The 23717-nt window shown below is 40.1% G+C and overlaps 1 protein-coding gene across 2 annotated transcripts in view; it reads right to left on the bottom strand.

Moving 5' to 3' along the window:
* Positions 1-12013: 12013 nt before the first annotated feature.
* ZPLD1 (zona pellucida like domain containing 1) overlaps positions 12014-23717 on the bottom strand; it is a 100381-nt gene continuing 88677 nt past the window's right edge. For both annotated transcript variants that reach the window (XM_017830815.1, XM_017830816.1), the window contains 6 exons: positions 21817-21914; positions 21146-21226; positions 20156-20327; positions 18692-18800; positions 15716-15745; positions 12014-13785 (listed from right to left, as the gene is read on the bottom strand). In XM_017830815.1, coding sequence (XP_017686304.1) covers positions 13610-13785; positions 15716-15745; positions 18692-18800; positions 20156-20327; positions 21146-21226; positions 21817-21914 — 666 coding nt within the window. In that variant the 3' untranslated portion in view covers positions 12014-13609. The remainder of the gene's footprint in view (positions 13786-15715; positions 15746-18691; positions 18801-20155; positions 20328-21145; positions 21227-21816; positions 21915-23717) is intronic.

Below are 23717 nucleotides of genomic sequence, written 5' to 3'. Positions count from 1 at the left end.
CTGCCTGTCTTTCTGAACTTGCAGGGATAAATTTACAGTATCTCCTCATGCTCCTTCGGCCACTGAACCTCAATCATATGAACAAAGAGCTGGTGAGCAGTTCAGGCACTTCAGCACAAACTGATAGCACACTAGTATAAACAGGTTATCTGCTGCATGGCCTACAGGAGACACTCATCTTCACAGAGTGGAAGCCAGAGACAAGACAAAACATTCCAGCATGTCTAAAATGTCACTAATGATCTATGTTTTGGCACCTGAAGATCGCCATCAGTGACCACCCCTTTAATCTGAGCACAAGGAGATTATTGTTCTGGTAATTTTGAGATGTCATCTTCCCCGCTTGCCTCTAAAGTTAAGGGAGCTTGGGTGCTTACTAAATAATTTGAAAAATCAGGCCAGTGACAAGCAAGACTGCTTAAATGGCATTCATAAACAGTTAACTTTTTAATGGATACAGAAGTGCTGCCTTCTAAAAATGTAGAACTTTCTTTTCCTCTTTTGATAACTTCACATGTCACAGAATCACAGACTGGGTAAGGCTGGAAAGAATCACAGTGGGTCATCTGGTGCAACCTTCCTGCTCAGGCAGGGTCATCCTAGAGTACATGGCACAGGATTATGTCCAGACAGTTCTGGAATATCTCCAGTGAGGGAGACTCCACACCCTCTCTGGGCAACCTGCTCCAGTGCACAGTCACCTGAAAAGTAAAGTTCTTCCTCATATTCAGGTGCAACTTACTGGGCATCAGTTTCTGCCCATTACCTCATGTCTGACTGCTTAGCACCACCGAGCAGAGCCTGGCTGCATCCCCCTGACACCCTCCCTTAAAGTATTTATACACATTACCGAGGCTGCCCTTAGGGGAGCACGCCAGACCAGCGCACACAGCCATGCAGCTCTTCAAGAGGAGCACTGCCCACTGCTTAGCAACTTTTAAAACCAGGTCGAGATTACCCAAGTGATTACCCATGCCAGGTCACCCTCCAAAGCCCCACTGTGCCCTCACCCCTCTGGAGGACACTGGTATGCCTGCTCCCTGTGCTGCGACGAGACCCGCGAGGACCACGGCCTCTGGGTCACTGCACCACTGTGTCCTGAGCTCCAGGAAAACAAATTAGAGAAAACAAACAGAGGCAAAAGATATTAACAGGAATTCAATCTGAAACAGAACAGTCAAAAGGCTCTTGGAGCTACTAGGCTTCCAGCAGTTTTGGTTTTAACCTACAGCACAGCAGCAACTTCAAAACAACAGTAACCTATTGGTGATGCTGCCTCCCATTTGCCCTCAGGTGGGATGCCTTAGCTGAAAAACCATGGTCAGGCCTGAGCTCTGGGAGAGGGATACTAGGCAGCACCTGGACTCACCTGCTTTGCTATGGAACAAGCACAGGAAGAGCAGTAACTCACAAGCCTACAACCGAGGACACAAAACGAGCCCAGGCAGACCTCACCCCATTCTACACAAAAGTATGTCAATAAGTCACATCTAGGTATTAATGAAAATACAAAACATTTATCTGTCAGACAATGGATAGCAGATGGCCAAAAGTTTGAATGAAATATCTAAGTGAGCATAAATGTGCATTTATTGAGTGAGATCTGCCAAAGAACTTGTGCTTGCCTTGGCCAATAGGGATATTATGGAGTTTGAAACTACAGCCTTTAAATTCATCCCTTCAGATGACAGTGCAGAGTACTGTGTGGGCCTCACTGCCCTGTAGCATCCTCAGTACCACACAAGCATTCTCTGCAATGTACAATTTATTTACTACCCATACTTGCCTGTAAGCAGAGGGGAGCCAAACTCTGAGGTCACTAAAGCAAAAGTGATTTCTTTTTATTTTCCTTGTTATTTGCTAATATTTGACAGTTGATGTCAACGATTCCAGCTCCAGCAGTAGCTTTCCCGCCTTTCTCCCACACCAGGGGATCCCCACCTTGAAAGCAGTTTACTCAGGGTCTAATTCTGGAAGGACAGGCCTTAACACAAAGACTTTCTTGATACAGACACATAAGGATTTTTAGTCAGAACTGTGCTGTAAACTTCAAAACCACAAAATGCTTCTTAAATTTATCTCTTTTCTACAGAGAATAATTTTTTAGTATGAAAGGGTAAACATCTATTTGCATTTTCTGCTGGCTTTTTAACTGCTCAATCAATGCTCCTTAAAAAAAAAAACTTATTCCTTCTTGCCACCACCAGGGAGTTTATTGCACATGCAAAGGGCAGCTACTTGGCCTTTGTCGATGGAGAAGGCAAATAACGGTATCAGATTATAAGAAAAAACAATCTCATCATATTGCAGCACAACATAGAGCATTAAAAAAATCAAAACATAATATTATTCTGCAGCACAAAGTCATTTTCTTAGAACTCATCTGGGTGATGTGAAATGGCCTTGTTCAATACTGTAATGATTGACAGATGATATAAAGTACCAATATAGATGAGCTGCAGGGCTCTGATTTCTCCCACCATTTGTGGGATGAACCAATCTCAAAAGGAAAAAGGTAATAAGCTGTCATCAGAAGCCACAGGACAGAAGCTTCACATCTTTCAACAGAGGGCAAGAGATAAAGTCAAGAATTTTAGCACTTTATGTATAGATATGTAAATTCCTGATAAATACCATATATTTTTATTTTTTTAATGTTGATCTTTATAATCACTATGTACCTTCTCTCTACTGCTAAATATGAAGTGTGACAACTCAAAAGAAGGATTTTTCTTAACACTACTCCAAGAAACTGTCTCATAGTGCCAGTGCTACCAGCAGTGCTAATATGGTCAGTTTTCGAGCTTACATGAACATTGCTGACACCACAGCATTAAGTGTACAAACCTGAATGACTCCCATTGACTCCTCAGTAAATTTCCTAACATTACCATAAACTAACAGCAGCAGTTTGTCAGTCCCTCATGCTGCCTTGACTGACTTGGAAACGTGCTAGTTCAGAAACAAAATAGCAAGACCTGATTATATCTGTGCATCTATCATAATATTTGCTACCTTACTGTTGTGACTCCTTAATCCCTACTCATTAAAATAAACTCCAAAGCATTGTTGTCTGGAGCTATACTCCACCTAGCTGATGTGTCAAAACAGGGAAGGTGCTGCAATACATCCTTAAGACAACTTCAGTCTGGATTCAAGAAAATTATCTGGGTTTGACATATTTTCAGTTTTCACCTGCAAAACTTCTTTTCATTCAAGCTTGTTCTTCTTAATCCTGCCTCCTTCCTGCTCTTCTGTCATTATCCAACCCACAATGTTAAACATTGGGATACGCTGTGGAAAAGATACTCTAAAAGATACATAGGTGTTGTTCCAGCATGACAGGAGGTGGGCACTCTGCACTCCAAAAAGCCAGTGGTTGTCCTCACAGTACTCCAGAAGGAAATTATGCGCTGGAAATTAAGCTGGGCATGGATTTGTGTTTTAGTTATGTTTTGGTAGTTATCTTCTGGTAGTTGCCCCGTGAGATGTCTTACCCAACCTTCAAAGTGGACAAAGGTTATGCAAGTACCACAATGTGGTTTGCAAACCACAACTTTGTACATCAGCTTTTCTCACAGTACTTGCTCAAGACAGATGCTACAATATCAATAAGTAATCCTTCAGCTAAGGACTGTACAGGCTTGTCTCGACTTGGGCTCAGGACACAACCAGATGCCAGATCCCGTTGCCGAGGAGATGCACAAGTCACAGCTAAATCGTATTCTCAATCTTCCTGTTTGGATATCAACCAAACCTGACCACCACTACCACATCCAAACAGCTTCTGCCACCTCAAAAACACAGAATCATCAGGGTTGGAACAGACCTTCAAGACCATCTATTTCAATTGCCAACACAGCACCATCATAATCACTCCTAAACCATATCCCCAGGTGCCACATTCAGATGTTTCTTGAACACTTCAAGAGACAGTGACCCCACCACATCCCTGGGCAACTTATTCCAATGCCTAACTACTCTTTCAGTGAAAAGATCTTTTTCTAATATCTAATCTGAACCTTCCCTGGTGCAACTTAAGGACATTTCCTCTGATCCTTTCACTTGATACATGGCAGAAGGGACCACCCCTCATCTTACTACAACCTCATTTCAGGTGGTTGGAGAGAGTAATAGTGTTCCCCTGTGCCTCCTCTTCTCCAGGTTAAAAAACCCCACACAGCTCCCTCAGAAATTCTTCATAAGGCTTGTGCTCTAGACCCTTCACCAGCTTCTTTGCTCTTCTCTGGACATGCTCTGGCACCTCAATACCCTTTTTGAGGTGAGGGACCCAGAACTGGACACTGTACTTGAGGTACAGCCTCATCAGTGCCAAGTACAATCACTTTCCTGGTCCTACTGGTGCACTATTCTTGATACAAGCCAGGATGCCAGTGGCCTTCTTGGCCACCTGGACACGCTGCTGGCTCATGTTCAGCTGTCTGCAGACCAGCACCCCCAGCTCCTTTTCCGCTGGGTCACTTTTCAGTTACTCTTCCCCAAGCCTGAGGACTGCACGGGGTTGATGTGACCCAAGTGCAGGACCCAGCACTTGGCCTTATAGAACCTCATATCGTTGTCCTCAGCCCATTGATCCAGTCTGGTCAGATCCCTCTGTAGATTCTTTCTACCATCAAGCAGATCAATATTCCCACCTAGCCTGGTGTTATCTGTGAACCTACCGAGGATGTGCTCCATCACCTCTTCCAGATCATTGACAAAGATGTTAAACAGGACCAGCCCCAACACTGAGCCCTGGGGAACACCACTAGTGAGTAGCTGCCAACTGGATTTATTTCCATTCACCACCACTCCCCAGGCCTGGTCATCCAGCCAGTTTTTTACCCATCAAAGAGTATGCTCTTTTTTACCCAGCCATGAGCAGCCAGTTCCTCCAGGAGAATTCTGTGGCTGACAGTGTCAAATGCTTCATTGAAGTCTAGACAGACAACATCCACAGCCTTTTCCTTATCCACTAAGTGGGTCGTTTTGTCATAGGAAGAGATCAAGTTAGTCAAGCAGGACACGTGATATTGAGAGGTCTGTTTTATCTCACAGGAACATCTATCCATGTTCTTGATTTTAAAGTAGCATAACTTTTCAGATGATTGAATGAATAAAATGGTAAGAAACAACTTGTTTTGTAAGCTCTTCTCTTAACCTTCATAGTTCATGTGTTCTCTGTATGCTAGTATCCCACATTTATATTTCACTGGAAGCAACCCTGATCAGCCAAGTCACCCAATAAAATAATTACAATGAAATGCAGATAAAGCATTCTCTAAAACCTAGGAAGACAGAAGAGACATTTCATCCAAGCTGGAAAGATAAATAGATTTTTTTTTTCCAAAAAAAAGAACTACCCAAAGGCTACTTTGCTAATCCTGACTTTCATTGCTTTACTTCAGTAAATACTTAATCAAGGATATCTTGCAAAAAATCAGCAGAGGAAAAAAAAATTCAGATTGCTGTTTATTATTTTCTTCTGTAGATACCTTTCCTACTGTCCCTAGCAGCTTAAAAAGAGCAGAAAAACAGAAGCACTATTACTGTAAAATACACCAATGAATTACAGCAGAAGTTAGAGGGTGCTCTAACAATGCTGAGGAAGGTACTGAAAGATGAATATTAGAGAAGGAAAGTTTTCAGAGAGCTTCTGAGTTAAGAAAATAAAATTTCAAAGGGAAGGCAACTATGTACAGAAGGGAAAAAAATAGGAAAAAGAAGCACACAGCTTACACTACAAAATTTGCATCTCTATAAAATACACCCATGTCAGAGAATCACAGACTGGATAAGGTCAGAAGGAACACCCCAGTGCGTCATCTGGCCCAACCTTCTTGCTCAGGCAGAGTCACCCTAGAGCACATTGCAAAAGATTGCATCCAGATAGTTCTGGAATATTTCCAGTGAGAGAGACACCGCAACCTCTCTGGGCAATCTGTTCCGGTGCATGGTTACCCACACAGTAAAGAAGTTCTTCCTTCGTATCCAGATAGAATTTCCCATGCATCAGTATCTGCCCATTGCCTCTGGTCCTCTTGCTTGGCACCACTGAGAAGAGCCTGGCTCCATCATCTTGGCATCCTTCCTTCGTATATTTATGCACATTGATGAGTTTCCCTCTCAGTTGGCTCTTCTCAAGGCTGAACAGGCCCAACTCTCTCAGCCTTTCCTCATAAGAGATGCTGCAGTCCACTGATCATCTTTGTTGCCCTCCACTGGACCTGCTCCAGAAGCTCCATGTCTCTCTTGTCCTGAAGAGCCCGGAACTGGACACAGCACTCCAGATGTAACCTCACCAGGGCTGAGTAGAGGAGCAGGATCACCTCCCTCAACCTGCTGACAACACTTTTGTCAATGCAATTCAAATGGGAACTGTTTGTGAGGCAACTCTGTTGTGAGGCCAAACTGTTTTTACCACTTTGAATCAACAGATACAGACACCATGAGCTATTCTATTGCATACTCACAGCCTGGTATTCATTACAGAGGTATTCCTCACAGGGGGAAGCTGTTTCCAGGCAGCACAAACAGCAGCAAAGCTCAGCTTCTCTATCTGCAGGCAGAAAATGACAAGTGATCTTCATACCTGCCTTAAAAGAGATTATTGGCAGCCCCAACAGAGGTATAAGCAGAATTAACCCATTCAATCATAGAAACATAAACCAGAAGAAGGATATATCTCTCTCTCCAGACTTCTTGCAACGTAAAATGTGCAAAACAATGAGAATAGCAAATAGCCTCTGTAGCATCAAAGTAAACCTGTGCAAATCATACAGACAAACAGTTCAGGAAGTACTTAAGAAGGATGCCCTCTGAGAATACAAGTATCTTGCTTACTTTATTTCAATAGCTGTAGAGGGCCCTCATGCTGAATTGACATCCATGTAAATCAGTGTTTCAGTGTCATTTTTTCACAACTCCAGTCCAAAATGGAATAGACCAAAAAAGTTATTGAACCGCATAGATTTCAGTTTATGTTTAATGATGAGGTAAGTGCAAAAATATTAGTAAAATTTTTTGCTGTTGCTTAACGTTTTTCAGTTCCTCTTAACGCTATTATTTCTTCTTTCTAGTATGAGGACAGAAGCCCTGACGAGAAGGACTTAGGGATCTTGGTAGACAGAAGTCTGCACAGGAGCTGGCAGTGGGTCCTGGCAGCAAGGCAGGTCAACAGTGTCCTGGGCTGTATGAACAGGAACATGGACTGAGGGAAGTAATTTTCCCTCAGTACTCACTTTCTGCACCATCTAGATATACTATTTTCATTTTTGGTCCTCACCATAGAAGGAAAATATCAATAAACTGAAACAAGTCTGGTGGAAGACCAACAAGATGATTGGGGCTGGAACATTTGTTGAGGGAATGGAGAACCTAATAGGCTTCAATAATTTGAAGATCTGAAAAATGCTAAGAAAAATGAAAGCACCAGCACAAGCTCGTAGCAATTTCAACTCTAAAGAACTAGAATTGAAAGTGAAAGAGGACCATGCTCAAAACATGTCTAACATTAGTAGCCAAGGCACAAATCACACTCACAGTTTGGGCTTGACAGACCAGAAACACCTTTAGTAAGTGCAATTAATTTAATTAAAGTTCCCAGAGGGAAGTTCTTATCTGAGCAGTGTACCAGTGCAGTCCTCCACAAGCACTGATAAAGAAGCTGACAGCACTGAGAACACCGAAGTGTCACTGAAGCAAGAGGCACATTGCTGCTGCAGAAGTGACCTGTACAAGACCAAAGTAGGTGAGTGCTTCAGTTTTCGATCTGTGCACCTGTGATCTTGTAGGCTCAGTATTAAAGCAGATTTCCCTAGGATGACACAGTCCTTCCTAGTTTATACAACAGAGCCTATATTATGCACTAACTGCCCCAGAGTGTACCAAGCCAAACATAGATATGTGGTTGCCCCGTTGATAGCATAAAACATTATACATTCCTGCCACATAACACATGGAAAAAAGCTGTTTCTCTTCCTTGCTACTTGACATCTCGACAGCCCATTCTGCAGGAGCTGCTGCTCTTGCACCTGAGGGCATAGCTCTGCCACCTCCCCCTCTGCCCGCTCTGCCTTCATTTGTGGAAGCAAACACAATTATCCAGAGAGGGGCTTACTCAGTGATTTCCCACTAACTCACACACTTTTTTTTGTATATTTAATCAGTGTTCCCAGCAGAGCAAGTCTGTGTGGAGTTCATGTGTAGCAGAACAAGCTACTCAGCAGAACCAACGGGCAGCAGTACAAACAAACAGCAGAAGCACTGCCGAGGCCCTGTTCTGCTTTGCCAAGTTACAATGTACGTGCAGAGCACAACCAGAGTCAGGCCCACAGCCAAGGAAGCACCAGGACACAGTGATGAGGCTGACTGAGAGCAGTTGTCCTGGCCACCCATTCCATGGCTCTGGGCATATTAATTACAGTGTTGTGATGACAATATGCAACCTACTGCTCCATGTTTTGGGATGAGGGAGAGAGGCTCCACATGCATTACTCCTTCACATGGCATTGACTCAGCTGTGCAGCCCCTGACATCCAGAAGCAGGGTTTGATGCCTCAAGCAAGACAGTACACAGTCAGTACTTACCTCCTGACCAGTCACTGGCTCCAGACTGAATGCAAGTCTGTGCAGAATATACACCTGGTGAGTGTACGTGCTTGTATGAGTCAAGTGAATCATCCAGTACAGATCCCATCCTGAACTTTTGCCATAACGGTCATTTGCAAATCACATTTGAATTAACAGGATCGTTATTTTTATTCGTTCGAATCTGGAGAGGGGAAAAAAAAATCAGGAATATCTGCTCTATCAAGTAACCTGTGATTGCACCAACTGGTCTAGTTCGTTAATTCCCCTTCATAAAGTAAAATAAAAGCTTCTAAAAAATGAGTTTAAAAAACACACTAGAACTATGCCTGTCCCTCAAAACAGCTGCTGAGCAGAGAGATGTTATCTCCTGATAAGAATAATAAAATTAACTGAATAGAGTTCAGCTTGAATCAAGAGAGAAGGGTTTATAGTGCTGAGGAGAAACCAGTCACAAGAGCAGATACTTCTTCACCCACTCTGAACAGTACCTGTAACAGATATCATTCAGCCTCTTTGTCTTGATGGGAAATACAGTGCGCTTCTGGCTGCAACATGGGGCCTCTCCTGATTCATTCTTCAGTCCAGGAAAATGAGTTGAAAACATGCTAAAGCAATGCTGTTTTATTTTTTTTTATTTATGTAAAACTAGCAACTTTGCTAAACACACTTCAGAGACCCAGAGCAGTTCAGGATGCCTACTCAGGTGAGGATACTGAATGTCTATAACCACCACCATCTTATCAGCCCAAAGAAGTGAAGATTTCTCCTTTTAACAGGGGCTTGGAACAAGCATTTGAGCTATGGCTAAATGATATTTCTTGGTTACAAAGACAGGAGCGGATCCTGCTTTAGCACAAAGTACTTTTCACACCACCCTTAAGCACAAAAGCAGATGTTATGAATGCAACATCAGCATTGAAATCTTGTTGGCCAGGCCAGCACCTCCCTCAGATTGCCAACAGTGATTAGTTTACTTTCACAAGTCACTTAAGCAACTTTTCTGCCTTATATTTTCAATTTCTCTACCCTTAGGGTATTAGGGTGTGGTTCCTAGTTGTATAAATATACTCATTTAAAGAGCAGGAAGGAGTTAATTAACTAATAACAGAAAAATTATTAAAACTTTTCAAAAGAGACTTCATAGCAAACAGTCATGACAATCCTGAAAACACCAGTGTATCAAACTGCCAGTCCAGCCTGTGCAGAGCTACTCTCTGATGTTTCTTCCACCTCCATCCTACCTCTTTCTTCCTGAAAGGCATGGGCAAGGTCTGAGTGGCATTGGAATAAAACCTGGGAGTAATCTGAGGAAGGACCAATTTGACACACTTGGAACATTTCTTAGTTTATCACAATACTCCTGCCTATGTCTCCTCCAGATGAAGAGTTGAGTAGCTTAACAGGGCAAGGCTGCTTCTTCTGGCATATTTGTGGAGCCTAAGAGATGTCAAGAGTAAGAAATACTGTCTGCAAAATAATCTGGGAAGTGTGACTTACTTCCAGGTTCCTTAGCCAGGGCCTGTTTCTGAAATATCAACTGAACTTATCCCAAGGACTGGTGTACACAGCCCCAGTTGGATATGCTATTTATTTCTTCCAAGGACAAGAATCCAGGAGGTTACCACCTCTTTATAGGTTTATTATATTCTATTGGATTTAGAACTGAGCTTAAAATCTCAGTTTCTTTTCTATCCGCTCCCAAATCTGGGTCACAGACCTGAGAACATTTCAGTACAATCTGCTTACCTGCAGAAACCTGACCATTGTGCAAAAAAAGCATTAAACCACATGTAACAGGCATCCCTAATAGAAGTGGTTGCATTCTCAGAGCCACTATTCTTTTAGTAATTCAGTTTCACTAAACACCTGAGAGATTCTCATTATGTATCGGGCCTGAGGTCCTTCATCCAAAGTACAAAATGTCTTCTTAATTCACTACTCCATTTAATATTTGATCTCTCAAGTGCCAGAAGTCCCTGCCCGCTATATGCAATTTATATTTTCAATCCATTCCCCCTTCCCTCTCACCTAACATCCTGCCCTTCAAAAAGCAGAGAGTAACCTTAATGCACATACACCCAACTTCTGCCTAACCTGGTACTTAAAACTTTTGAGGTCACAAGTTATGGCTTCCACATGTTCCTAAATACCTGTACATTTCTTTCAAACAAACTGGGAGGAGGATGTTTTATAAATTCAGTCAGTCCTCTCCATCCTAGAAGTATTTTAGCAGCCTGGCTCAAGTTTTTACCGCCCCTAAAATTCATAAAATAGTCCCATGTCTAATCTGCAAATGAATAAGCCTGGCTTTAGACATCATTTTCCACTTGGGACTCTTCATGTTGCTTTACCAAGGAGGAACAGATATTTATCTCATTTAATGTATGATGGAGACAAATACAATCACAATCCATAGCAAAGTCAGTAATGACTCCTACAGATGACTCTTGGAAATCTATCCACTAACTTAGCTAGTGGAAGATCACTCTTAGGTACCTAACAATTTCCATGTGAGGAGAAGTTACACAAATATCACTTTATCTGGTTCTTCACAAAACCAAGCCACTCCAGAAATTTTAACAAACAAAAGAAAAACATTTTGCATATTGCATTACTAAGTAACAACTGCATTTTTGAAATGGGCTATCCATGCTTCGAGACGTTTGGTCAACAAGACTTTGTTAGTTACTATAAAACACATTTCTTTATAGAAAAGTAACAAACTGTCTTTCCAGAAATATAGAGAAATTCAATAGAACTGGTATGATATTATATCAGCAACTTTTTTTATTTCCAACACCATTCACTTTCTTTTCCTGGGGTCTTAGCCAAACTACATAGAACTTGTTTTAGAAAAAGGATCTCTGTCTAGCAGATATAATCTCAACAGTTTCTAATGTCTGGCAAGTTAAGATGGGCATATTCACATTAGTAAGTCTTTTGAAAAGTACTGAAGACAGCAATTAATTGTTGAAACAACTTTCTAAGAATGATAATGGTCACCTCCATCACTGGAAACTTTCAGCTAAAGCTGTTCCTTACTAAGTAGTAATTACATTAACGGAATTTCTGTGGTTGTCTTTATGAGTAGATTAAAATAGATTATCTGTTTTATTTATCCCCAGACTGGGATGTTAATCTCCAGAGTTTATTGGCCTTTAAAGGAATGTGGTAAAGATATGATTATAATAATTTATCCTATATCTTGAAAGCTCTTACCAAAACAGCTTAAACAGCATGTCCAGTTTTCATCTTTGTAGAATGAGGCCCCTGAAAATGTATACAAAACTAACCATTTGACTGGGGAAGGAAAAACGGTTCAGACAAAGCAGCCATTCTGAAATGTTTAAAATAATTTTATTAAACAATCGTGTTTTACATGTCATCAGACCTAACCCCTGAAGTGCAAAAAATGTTTCTGAGGTATTAAGACTGGAGGAAAACAGGCACAGTATTGGTTGTTAGGGATACCGCCCTACAGCACAGTGGAATTTGCAAACAACAGGCCTTTATACAGCATGTGCAGGATCAGAGAAAACTGAGAACAAGTCTGTATTTGTCTTTAGTCTTGAGAGCCAAAAAGCCCTGATCATTAGCCAGCTCTGTCACAACAGTGAAAACACAGACATGGTTAACACAGGATGATGATAAATATCAATGAGGTGTTTCTAGGCCAATATGTACAGTACATGAAAAATGAAATTTGACTGCTGTATGCATGACCAAAATCCCAACTGTCTATCCAGTCCAGCTTAATATGTTGTGTCTACAGTGGCCTCTCTAGTACCAGCATTTTTCTCTATTCTACACGGCTAAGCCACTGCCCTGTGCTCCTGTTTGAGGGCACCTGGTCACTCACACTCACTTCAGGTAAGTCTGATGTTTATCAGATTGACTGGAGTCAAGAGTAGAGTACTGCTTGTAGTCTGTTATCCTTCTAGTTGCCCTCTCCCCCTCATCCATGCAGTGAAGCCTAACCCATGCAGAAAATCTGCTAAAGAAATCTGCTAAAGCACTGATTGGTGACTCTACATGTAGAAAGGAAAGCCTTATCTGAGATCTGAAAAACTCATGGGGCAAAACTTGCCCTTACAAATTAGGATATTAGTGAGAGTTTTATTCAACTGCCAGATTGTTCTTGAAAAATAATTTTCTGTGAGGAAAGGTTTGGCAATACTTGTCTGTATTAGCTTGCCTATTCAAGGAGTCAGGAGGGTGAGGAATACTCTTCCCCTTGGAGCAGTTTCCTGGGTTAGAATTTGACTGAAGTCTGCACATGTGGTAATTCTGTGCAAAATGAACTTCCTGATGAACTTCAGATTTAAAGCTCTCAGTGACTCTCAGCTCAATGGTTTTGCTGGAAAAAGTTTTCTTCACCTCAAGAGCTGTAGCGTTGTTCTCTGGGACCAACTGCAGTTTGCCCTAAACAATTTGACTCAAAGATAACCAGCCAAATGTTGTCCTTCACATGATTCCACCACAATTCAATGGAAGACATATCTAACAAAACATTTCCAAATTACTAATAAGTAAAAGCTCCTTGTTCTGAGTCCCTCTAGGGTTGTTTTTAGCTAAGATAGCTGAAAACAAGTTCCTCCTGAGACGCACTTGTTTTTTTTAAATTTGTGAAAAATATAAAGACAAAAGGGAAGTGATCCATATCTTAATAAGTGTTTATGAACTTATGACTTTTCCTGAATGTGTCAGGTTTTGTATAAAAATGGTATACTTGGAAAGGTTCTCATGAAGACATGAGCTCTATTGTCAGCACACTCATGGGCATAATGTCATGCAGTCTGATTGCAAACACAATTGAGATTCTTATCATTTTCTAGGCTTGTTACCAATATCACTGCCACTTACCTACACAACATCTAGCAAATCTAAAAACGTATAATAACCAGAATAGAAGCTGGATACCACTGGAGTGTTGCCTTCATATTACTTTTTAATGGAATCATATTTCACAGACAATAAAGGCAACCCCAAAGAAAAAAGTGCAAATAAATCATCACTTTCAATTGAAAACTGGGTTTCGGATGCCACTCAGGACTGAACTGTTGGGCCAATTCCTGTGCAGAAGAGTTAGAGAACATACAAAAAAGAAAATGCTTGATATTCCTAGGACAACAATGCCTGAAATCAGCGCACTGGTGACTGAGTTCATCTGGAAAGGAGGTCCATTTGGATGAGCTGCAATGAGAAGAAAAATGCTGAGGTAAGATCTGGTTATAATCACTCAGAAGTGCCAAATACTTCTCTCTTCCTGTTAGACTACTCTATATACAGTATAATTGCAGTGGAGGAACTAAAACTGTAGCTCAGAATGAGCATCTGTCTACTTGGATAAAGCTTATCTAAGTATATTTTGAAAGAGTTATTAGTTCTTTAAATATCAATCATGCTGGGGGATAAAGATATATGCCTTCTAAGGCATAATCCCTCATGTGCTAGTGACCAACCTTGACCTGTGCTATTTAAGGCAAGACTGTCATTGTCCAAGAACTATCAAGGCAGAGGTATAAGGATTTGTGGCCTAATCAAGTTAATGAAAGGATTTCTTCCACACTATCATTAACTACATGTCAATTCAAAGTGTATATAAATTCTTAGCAGGCGTATCTCACACCAGATAGCAGACCTCTCTAAGTTTGTCTGTACACCATCACAGAGGGCTTCTTAATGTGTTTCTCAATTCTCAGGTAGAAGAGGTAACATATTTACAACTTATTGCAGTTCAACAGTCTGTTCACGGACCAGTTCTGAGATACCAAACTACACACATCCAGCCTGTATTGTCTTTTCCAGCAGGAGGGCGAAAAAAGCATTTTAGTAGTAGGTAGTAGCCAAAGTACCAACGTGTGTTTGCCATAGCCAGTGCTGGGGAGCGAGGTGAAATGACAACACAGCCTCTGTGTGAGAAACCAGACTGCTCCTCCCAGAAGCAGCCACCTGCCCTCAACATCACTGATCTCTCCCTCCTCACCAAAGCTGATAAATATCGGCACTGTTGATCAGGTTTCCCTCCCCTTCTCAACACTGTGCTGCCTTCTGTCTGCTACAGCAGTAATCTCACCTCACTCTACCTCTATGCTCTCCTCTGGGACAGCAACAGGCAAAGGAAAGGCAGTTGCTCTGGGATAGAGAGGGCTGCTGCTTTCATTGCATGGAAAGGACAGGTAGCAGCCATTAACACAGCAAACTGTGTGCAGCAAATAAAAAATCTGCTTTTTATTATTTTAATTATATCCATAAGTAGGAACACACCAGGGAGAAATTAATTACAGGGAGAACTTTGTTTCCATGACAGGCAAGAAAGGTAGCTGCCTTGATATGTTCTAAGTTGAGAAAAGAAAGGAACAAATAATATTACAGTTCAGAGGACAGGATAGGTTCCTTGTTCCACTCAGTTCTTTTATGAAGGAGTATGAAGTGGAATGGCCCAATGTGCCACCTGGTTACCCTGACTATCCTTTCTCATTAGCTACTCCTTGTTACCAGCAGAGAACAGTAACAGACAGGCTGAAAGAAGTCCTCCAAGTGCCCAAAGGAGAAGCACCCTAAAACTTAGAGAGCTAATCTCCCTTGCAGCCTATTTGCTTCACTGCCCTAGCCGTCAGCTTCTATCCAAGCTTCTCCATAGGTTCTTTGTGTGGTTAAGAGCCGGGAGAACAGGAACTGCAACTCTGATTTTCTAGCTTAGAGCTGTGAACTGAGCTGGACTGCACTATAATAACCATTTTCCTGTTTTACTCCTGTGTGGCATAAACAAATTTTACTGTAAAGTCTGATTTTGCACCTGGTGGTTATAGTGTTCCCTCACCCTCGTATGACATAGCAGCAGATCTACATTTCAGTTTCATCATAGGATCAGAAGTTTCTATGTTGATGGCGCTGGACACACAAATTAAACTGAGAATTCCAGACTTATCAATTGCTTTCTTTTCAGTATGTTGGTATTGACTCATTTAAATCACACATACACACACACAAAAAAAAAAAAAAAAAACCAACCAGAAAGAAGGGAAAAAAGCGCCATTGTATAGATATCAATCATTCATCTCCTCAGTTCTGTTTCACTCATAACCCTCTTTCATGTTTCTTGGAATTCTGATTAACTTACCGAGCTCTGAATTGTTGGTTGGCGTCTCATCTATATATATAAAAAAAAGGCATATGTTATATTTTTAAAATACCTCTGCCTATCTCCTCCCCCCTTGTAACACAAAAGACAATAGTCTTCATTTCATTTTAAGAGTACATCAGCTCTGCTTGTCCTAATGACTAGCTTTAAGCATCTCTGTTAGAATACAGACAATAACAATAATTACATGACTTTGATTCATTTTTAATGTCAGCACAACAATATGAAGCTACTTAATATTCTGTGGAAAAACAAACCAACACCACCTTAATGCAGGAATCGCTTAATTGAAAACGTGGAAAGTCTATTCTGGCCCTCAACAAAAATACAACTCTAAACACAATATTATACACAAATCCTTTCACTGTTAATCATATTATAAAGTATCTCTATAGGAAAAAATTACCTGGTGTTCTACAAGGAAAAATATATCAGTGACCATAAATTATTACAAAAATGCCCTTTCTCCATGCTCATTTTTCTCTTGACAGTTATACAGGGGCATTACATCCAGGGAAACATTTGTATTTCGTCTCCAGTTTTTACTTACTTGCCATTGTCCCTTTCAGAATTACATTTCTTGTCAATATTTTTTGGGGGGGTTGCACAATTTGTAAGCATAGCTCACATATACATTTGTTTTGAGCAGTTGTCTCCCAAATTTAACTGAGACATCCATCAAAAGCTACATAATTTCAACTTCACAAGTAGGTACCTGCTTTGCTTCCATACAGAGACTAAAACATTTTCTTCCATGCATGCCTCCTGTAATGACTTATTTTAGATTAACAAAAAACAATAACATTTCTCTGAAAATAACAAAATGTTAGAAATATGAGTTCAGAGCTACACAGGAGGAGGACCATTACTCATTTGCAGTGGCTCTATTCAGTTCCTACAAAGGCAGCTTCATAAACAGCTCTGTTGCCAGAACAACTGGTGACTGGAGTAATGGGGAGACCTGGCTCACTTGAGAGGCCTCTGAGGGTGCCAATATGCACAGGGCCCAGCCCCAGGACAGATGCAGCAGCATCCTAAAGGAGGGAAGTGAGGGGCTGCACATCCATGCAACTGCAGTCCTAATACTGGCAAATGTACTGTGGTGAGTTGGGTGCAGCAGGTTTGATGGGCTCTGTATCTTTGGTAAAGCTGGGCCAGAGTTGGTTTTGAAAATAGTGCAGCATCACACCAGGGTAAGCCAGCACTTCACCCTGCCATTTCTCACCCAAACCCAGATAGTTTTGTTCAAGTTCTCTCATGATCTTCCCTCTTTTATCTTGTTAACTATAGTATACATGAGCCTCACGTTTTTTATGTGCTTATTTTCCCAATGAGAAGAGGCAGCAAAACTAATTCCCTTTCTGCTACAGAAGGGAAAGCGAGGTGCGAGTCAGATTGAGGGACTTGTCCAGTGCCACTCCTGAAATTCATGGCTGAGTTCTAAACTGAATCCCGTTTTCTTTTGGGGTACTTAACATTAAACTATCCTTCTGTCACAGCAGCAGAAAGATGCTCCAGAAGCATACTATGAAGATGGATAAATATTTCTAATCTAAAAAGTTTTACCCACATATCTCAAGCAGAAGACACCTAAAAAATTATTTTCCTTTTTCAGCCTTATTGATGTTTTCATTTAAACAATGTCAACAGTTGTCATGAAATTATAAAATTGTTTATCATTTCTTCGGGACCACAAAACACCCATGGAGAGATCACTTTGCTTGAAGCAATGCAATATTTAAAGGAAAATGATAAATATCTCTTTTTTTAATTGTAAAAATAGCATTCACAGCATTTGAATCATAAGCTATATTACCTAACAGGGGTTGCTCATATAACAACCTGTATCTAGTTTCCATTATTTGCCTAAGGCAGCAATACTCTAACATGCATGTTTGTCTGAGCAGATCTGTCATTCATTTCCCATAAGTACTCATGTATGCAACTTTGAAGTTAGTTCTCACTTTTTCTTGACTAACCAGACAGTAGCAACTCAATTGGGACCATGTATAATGCAAAAAAATTAATCATTTTCATTGCAGAGATTTTGCTCACGACAGTGTATTTTTTCTAAAAATGGTCTCTTGTTAGATGGTTCCCCATTCTGGAGGTCAGTTCTTCTCTCTGTATATGCAGGTACAACCACTTTGCATGAAAAGAAGGATTTTGTTCCCAAGGGTTTGAATTATTTTTCCTAGATTGGATTCAGTCCTACTCTCATCTTCCTAAATCCAAGACTGCTGAAATCAGTTGCTTAACTATAACTACTTGTAAATAGCAGTAATTTCTTAAACTTTTTCAAATACTTTATTATTTAGTCAACAGCAGTCACAAATTCTGTTCAGAAACCGCAGGTTACAGTTAGAGCATTTAGAGCTGCTTTTTTTTTCTTTTAAAAACTTTGGTAATAAAAATGGAAATCATGGAATTTCAGCCTCAAATTAAAGCAGTGCCCCCTCTGTTTAAAATTTACAATGTGTTTGTCCTATTTCTTTCTTATAGATGAAGGCTAGGCATAGCATGTATTAATTTTAGGCAACACTTAGGTAAAAACCCAGAGGGAAGCTGGAAGATACGGTGAATAGAAAGTGACAGTGAATATTCATTAGCTGTCCAAATTAAATTGCAACACTGAACACAGTACCTTAAATTCCATTATCTACAGTGAAATCTGACCAAAAAAAAAAGTCAACCCACTGAGTTTGAACTTATTATAATGGCCTTATATACATAACAGTATCCCACAGTGATTTTACTGGAGTAGGAAGCATGTGAGAGCCATGCAAATATTAGCTCAAAATTTCTACTAAAGACCTCAACAGAAGGGAAAAAATACTCAGCAAATTCATGGAGAAGTCATCCTTTCTCTGAGTCACCGCCAATTTATATTAAATTGCTATTTCCCCAGGTTTCTGAAATTCCTGCAGTCCATAGAAAAAGATTGTTCATTCCTACCACTCCTTGTAATGATGGGGCCAGCAGAGATTACAGCATTGCCAGATGTGCTCTGAGGGCTCCAAGTTGTCCTCCCACCAGCATCTCTCTTTTCTCTGTTACTGCAAATCTGAGTGGTCAATCAAAACAGTCACAGATTCAGAGTGGAACAGAATTATGGTCCTTTTGTGCTTCCTCTTTTAATGTAAACTCTTTGATAAGTAATACTACAACTTTATATCTTAATGCTTTGTATTATTTTGCAATAAAAACAGCTGCAATATTTCCTAGAACTGTATCTTATAAATGCCTGGCTTCCCATTGTATTTTGCCTCACTTTGTTTACAAAACTACATCACCATTGTGCACAAGATCCATCTTATAGTATATTAAATTTTCAGTAGTTAATTTCCCAAAGCTATGTTTACAGACTGTTTTCCCCAACAAATCTGTTTTGTTTGACAATCCCTACTATAGCAAGATTCTCAAGTGAGAATTTCCACATTTGGAGTTCTGAATAGCAAAGACTCACACTAAAACAATCCCCAGCACTCTCACCTGGAATCCACCTTTAACATCTGTAACTTATCATCTACCTTAAGCATCTTGGGTACTCAAGCATGCTTCAACTAAGAGCATTTCTTTAATGTGAAAGAACTTCAAAAACCTCAGAACATAAATTGAATACAAAATAAATTATGTAAATGTGTAACATAAAAAATATAACGTACAAAATTTCAGGAGTATACTGAACAGGTAGCACTTCAAAATTCTAAATGAGAAGTCATTCAATAGGAAATGCTGCATTCTGAAGATATCACAGAACATTCTGTGTTTATATATTTATTTAAATGTCTCAATTTCCAAAATGTGTTTGTTGTTCCTGACACTCACAAAATCAGACAATTTTGAATTGATGTAACTTCATGAACTTCAATGAAACAGCAGTTTCAAAACTATAATGGAGGTGATAATAAACTATATGAGGCATAGGATTTCATCACTATGATGTTCTGATAGTTCATCATCACTATGATGAACTCATACAAATTTTCCCTGTCAGTATAACAGCACTTCCTACACCTTTAAGTTTTCTGTAAATTCTATTCTAAGGCATTTCTATTCATCCACTGTGATTATGAATACCTTGCTGCTATTCTAAGAATATCAGCTCTAAAGCTGTCTGGGAGTTGTTACTTTTAAAAATTAAGGACCACAAGGTGAAAAGGTCGTTTCTCATGTGTTCAACAACCTATGCTTTGCAGGTCTAGTATTATTTTATTTCCAGATGAGAATATTTATTTCCATATTCTTCATTAGTTGTTTCACATTCCTTCAGACACAAAAAACATTCTTAATTCAGTCCCCTACAAGTCACCTTCATTCTGTGCCATCCAAAGTTCCATGGCATTTGCAAGCAGAAGAACTCCAGTGCCTATTTTATATCCAGATAATTAACAACAACTTCTGTCCGCTAAAACTTACTGGCACAAGAAAGGGACAGTCATCTGCTCTGCACAGCTTTGTCACACAGTGAAGGAAGACTGTTGACATCTTCTGGTTCTTGTGTTTCACAAAGCGAAACACCTCAAAGGAAAACCGGCCCATTTGACTCTTGCCATTTTCAATTATCGTTGTCTGTGGGTCCTTGTCACAGCTGTTTTTTGTAGAGAAGAGTAAAACTAGGATGAGCAACTCTCAGTATTTTGAAGCTTTTAGGTAAGAATAACCCAAGCAGCAAGTTCAGTGTTTCAGTTCCTTGGAAAAGAACACGGTGCAACGTGGGCAGACACAATCTGCCTGTCAGGCTGCACAGTCCTGTGCTGAAATGCATTCCTACAAAAGCACCACACTTTGTTTTGCAACACCACAGCTACAACCAAGGTACCATTTAATTCCAGTGCCCAAAGAAACTTGAGACCTGAAGCAAAAAGCAATCAGGTATGCTAACCAGTATAGACAGGTAACTCCAAATGAAGACAGTATCTCTCCAATAACTGTCACAGATAAAATTTTATCTGAGACACTGCCAAGATTTTTTTTGAAGTTCCAATTCAAATAAATGTCATTACTTGAAGTAGAAGCAGGAGAATCTATTTATATTTAATCATTTGCTTAACTACCTTCCTGGTCTGGAGTCTATGGTGTTTTATATCACTGTCATTCGCCACATTTACCTTTGGTAAAATAAAGGCCAGTTTAGCCATTCACTTTGAGTGTTTATGTTATCCCTAGTAGAGTTATTTTGGATATATGGTTTTCTACCTCCATAATTCTTACAACTTTGCATTTGCTTCTCTGTTTATGTTCACACACAAGATTAAGTTCTGACATGTTATCTATAAGCCTATCCCTTGGTCCTCCCTGGTAATAATGCTTAAACTTTCCAGGCAGTTTAGGGCACCACTACTGGAGAGATTTGTAATTTTTTTTCTAAGGAAGGACAACAAAATACTGAGTTTACACAGGACCTACCTTAAAAAAAGATCATATCGAAGATCATCGTTAGGATTACCAGATGGAGTGGTGTAACAGTAGTCCATCAAAACATTCCACCTGCACAGGGAGTAAAGTGATAGATGAGGTGAATCGGCAAGAGAAGAGCAGGGGTGGAGAGTGAGTGAGGTAAGTAAAAGACAGACAGGAAAGCATATAAACTGATAATGTAGGCTGTTACATAGATCCTGAATTATTGTATTTAACAGGTCATATATGACATTCTGTTTATTCACATTGCTTAAAAAATTAAACTTTTGGCTTTATGCAAGTCAACCACCATACCAACACACTTGGTACGCCTCCTCTCATAAGCTATGGCCATATAAGACTAGAATTGAAAACCAACCCACTTTCAAAAGTTCTGGATTTTCTCACTTGGTCAAACAGAGGTCTTTCCTTAAATACAACCAATATAACAATTAAAGTATAATACGGGAAAACTTTCATAATGAGAACCTCAGCAAAACATGCATTCACCATCAAGAACCTGATACTCTCCTGAGGGAGGGCAGTGATTATTGAACACCAACCATTATTCTGACATACAAAAAAGCTATGAGGAAAAATAGATGCTTCTAAGTCAGAAAAAATTGCAATACTAAGAGCTGAATACCAAGGAAGACAAGAAATAACATTCTTTATGGTACCTTCCATCAAGGTTGGTTGCTCTTACAGCTGCATATATTTTGGTTTTCAAAGGTAAACCTGTACTTGGAATAAGGAGCTGCTGGCTGTATGTTGAATCCTGAAAAACAAACATTGCCTCACTGTAACAGAAATCCCACTGTAACAATCCACCTGCATCCACAGACTGAACTCTCATCTGATTTTCCTGACCTTTCTATGTAGGATGATCATTCACTTTGTCCTCTGTAAAGGAAGAAAAAGCAGTGCCAGAACATTTGCCTACAAGTTTGTCTATGAAGATGAAAAACACTTGACAGGCCTCTTTCTATGCAACTATTTGGGAGAATTTGTTTATGATTTAATGAAGAGGTTGGATTAGTGATTAAAGAAAAGGTACCATTCATTGACACTCCAATAAGTCTGCCAGGGCCTACAGGCAAATGTAGCAGCTACTGTGGCTTCCTGAAGGAGGAGCTTAACTGAGTGGCCACAGTGTACCCTTTCCCAGGAAATATTAAGGCTATGTGAACTAGTGGAGATAGCAATGCCACCAGGTTTTACATATCTTAAGCTATAGTCCAGGACAACAGACACATTTTGCTATGTAAAATGTAGTTTCTATGGAAGTTGGCTTATTGAAGACTACAAGTAACAAATACTTTCATTTAAATTCTAGTATTTCAAAAGAACTGTTTCAAGAAAGCTGTATTCAACATAAAAGTTGGGAATTCCCCATATACTACTACATAGATATAGCTGTTTTATTAGTTTCTTGTTGAAAAGTCTGAACCATTAATGTCACTTTAACAACAAAGCCATGAAACAGATCTGTGTGACAGGTGTTAAATCAGCATATCAAAATGCACTTACTGGTAACATCACATACGTCTAATAGGTTGCTAATGCCAATAACACAGGCACTCAGCGTGTTGAGACCTCTTGTGAGGGGTCAAAACACTCAATGTGCATGAAAAAATTTGTTAAAGGGAATTTTGACCAGGTTCCGTGTGGCAGGCAAGACCATGGCAAGCAGTAGTTTACAGCAACAATAAGGTTTAAGTACAAAGTTCAAGTGATTCTTTTCAAAGGTAACAATGCCAAAATTCACAGCATGCCCAGTATCCAAACTCTGCAGCATTGGAGGCCATGGGAGGTACACATGCAAGGAAAGACCTGTTCAGATATGCACAGAGCAAGTCCTTGGAGATCCACTCAAGTGAAATGAGATAGGTTTGCCTTCTTTCAAATTAATTTTACATTTCTATAACACATAGCTCTGCCACATTTTGCAATTGATTAAAGAGTGCAAGACCCTACTATTACATTACATAGTTGTTCTTTTATTCTTAAAGAGTATTTTTTACTCATTTAGACAGATATTTGCAAGAAGGCATAAAAGCATATAGCCACTTAGGGTCTGTGAGAGCCCATTAAACATTTTGCTGTTAAACTCTGAGTCTATCATAAGGGCTCCTCTTGTCTTTCCTAACAATGACATGTACTAACATCACAAGGTAAATGTAAACAACATCTTGTGAGGGAAGATAGAGTTGAGCTAAGAAGATTAACAGTCAATCTTCAGAAATAACACTACAGCTAAAGTTTGAAAGTATGCCTACTTGCAGCCAAGAGATGTCTCAGTACACAGCCCCTCACCAATACCAAGAGTGGACACAAGTCTTGAGGCCCCTCCCAAAACCAGGACTTCTAACAGGGACCAAACGAAAGACATTAAGTGTCCAAAGAACTGGGCAAAATGCAGGCAATGCACAAGCTGTCCGTCTATTTATCCAGCCCTAGGATGTGAAGCAGAAGGGCATATCCACCATTTGAATCTGCCAGCCTTAGCAGTATTATTCATGACAGTGCTACTCCCTGGGGTGAGTAATATGACTGAAATCAGAAAGGTAAGACACCCCTG

The sequence above is a fragment of the Lepidothrix coronata genome, unplaced genomic scaffold, assembly GCF_001604755.1.
Source record: "Lepidothrix coronata isolate B3197 unplaced genomic scaffold, Lepidothrix_coronata-1.0 Scaffold184, whole genome shotgun sequence".
In the NCBI taxonomy this organism is placed as follows: Eukaryota; Metazoa; Chordata; class Aves; order Passeriformes; family Pipridae; genus Lepidothrix; species Lepidothrix coronata.
Note: the sequence above shows the minus strand (reverse complement) of the source record. Positions and strands in the feature narration are given on the sequence as shown.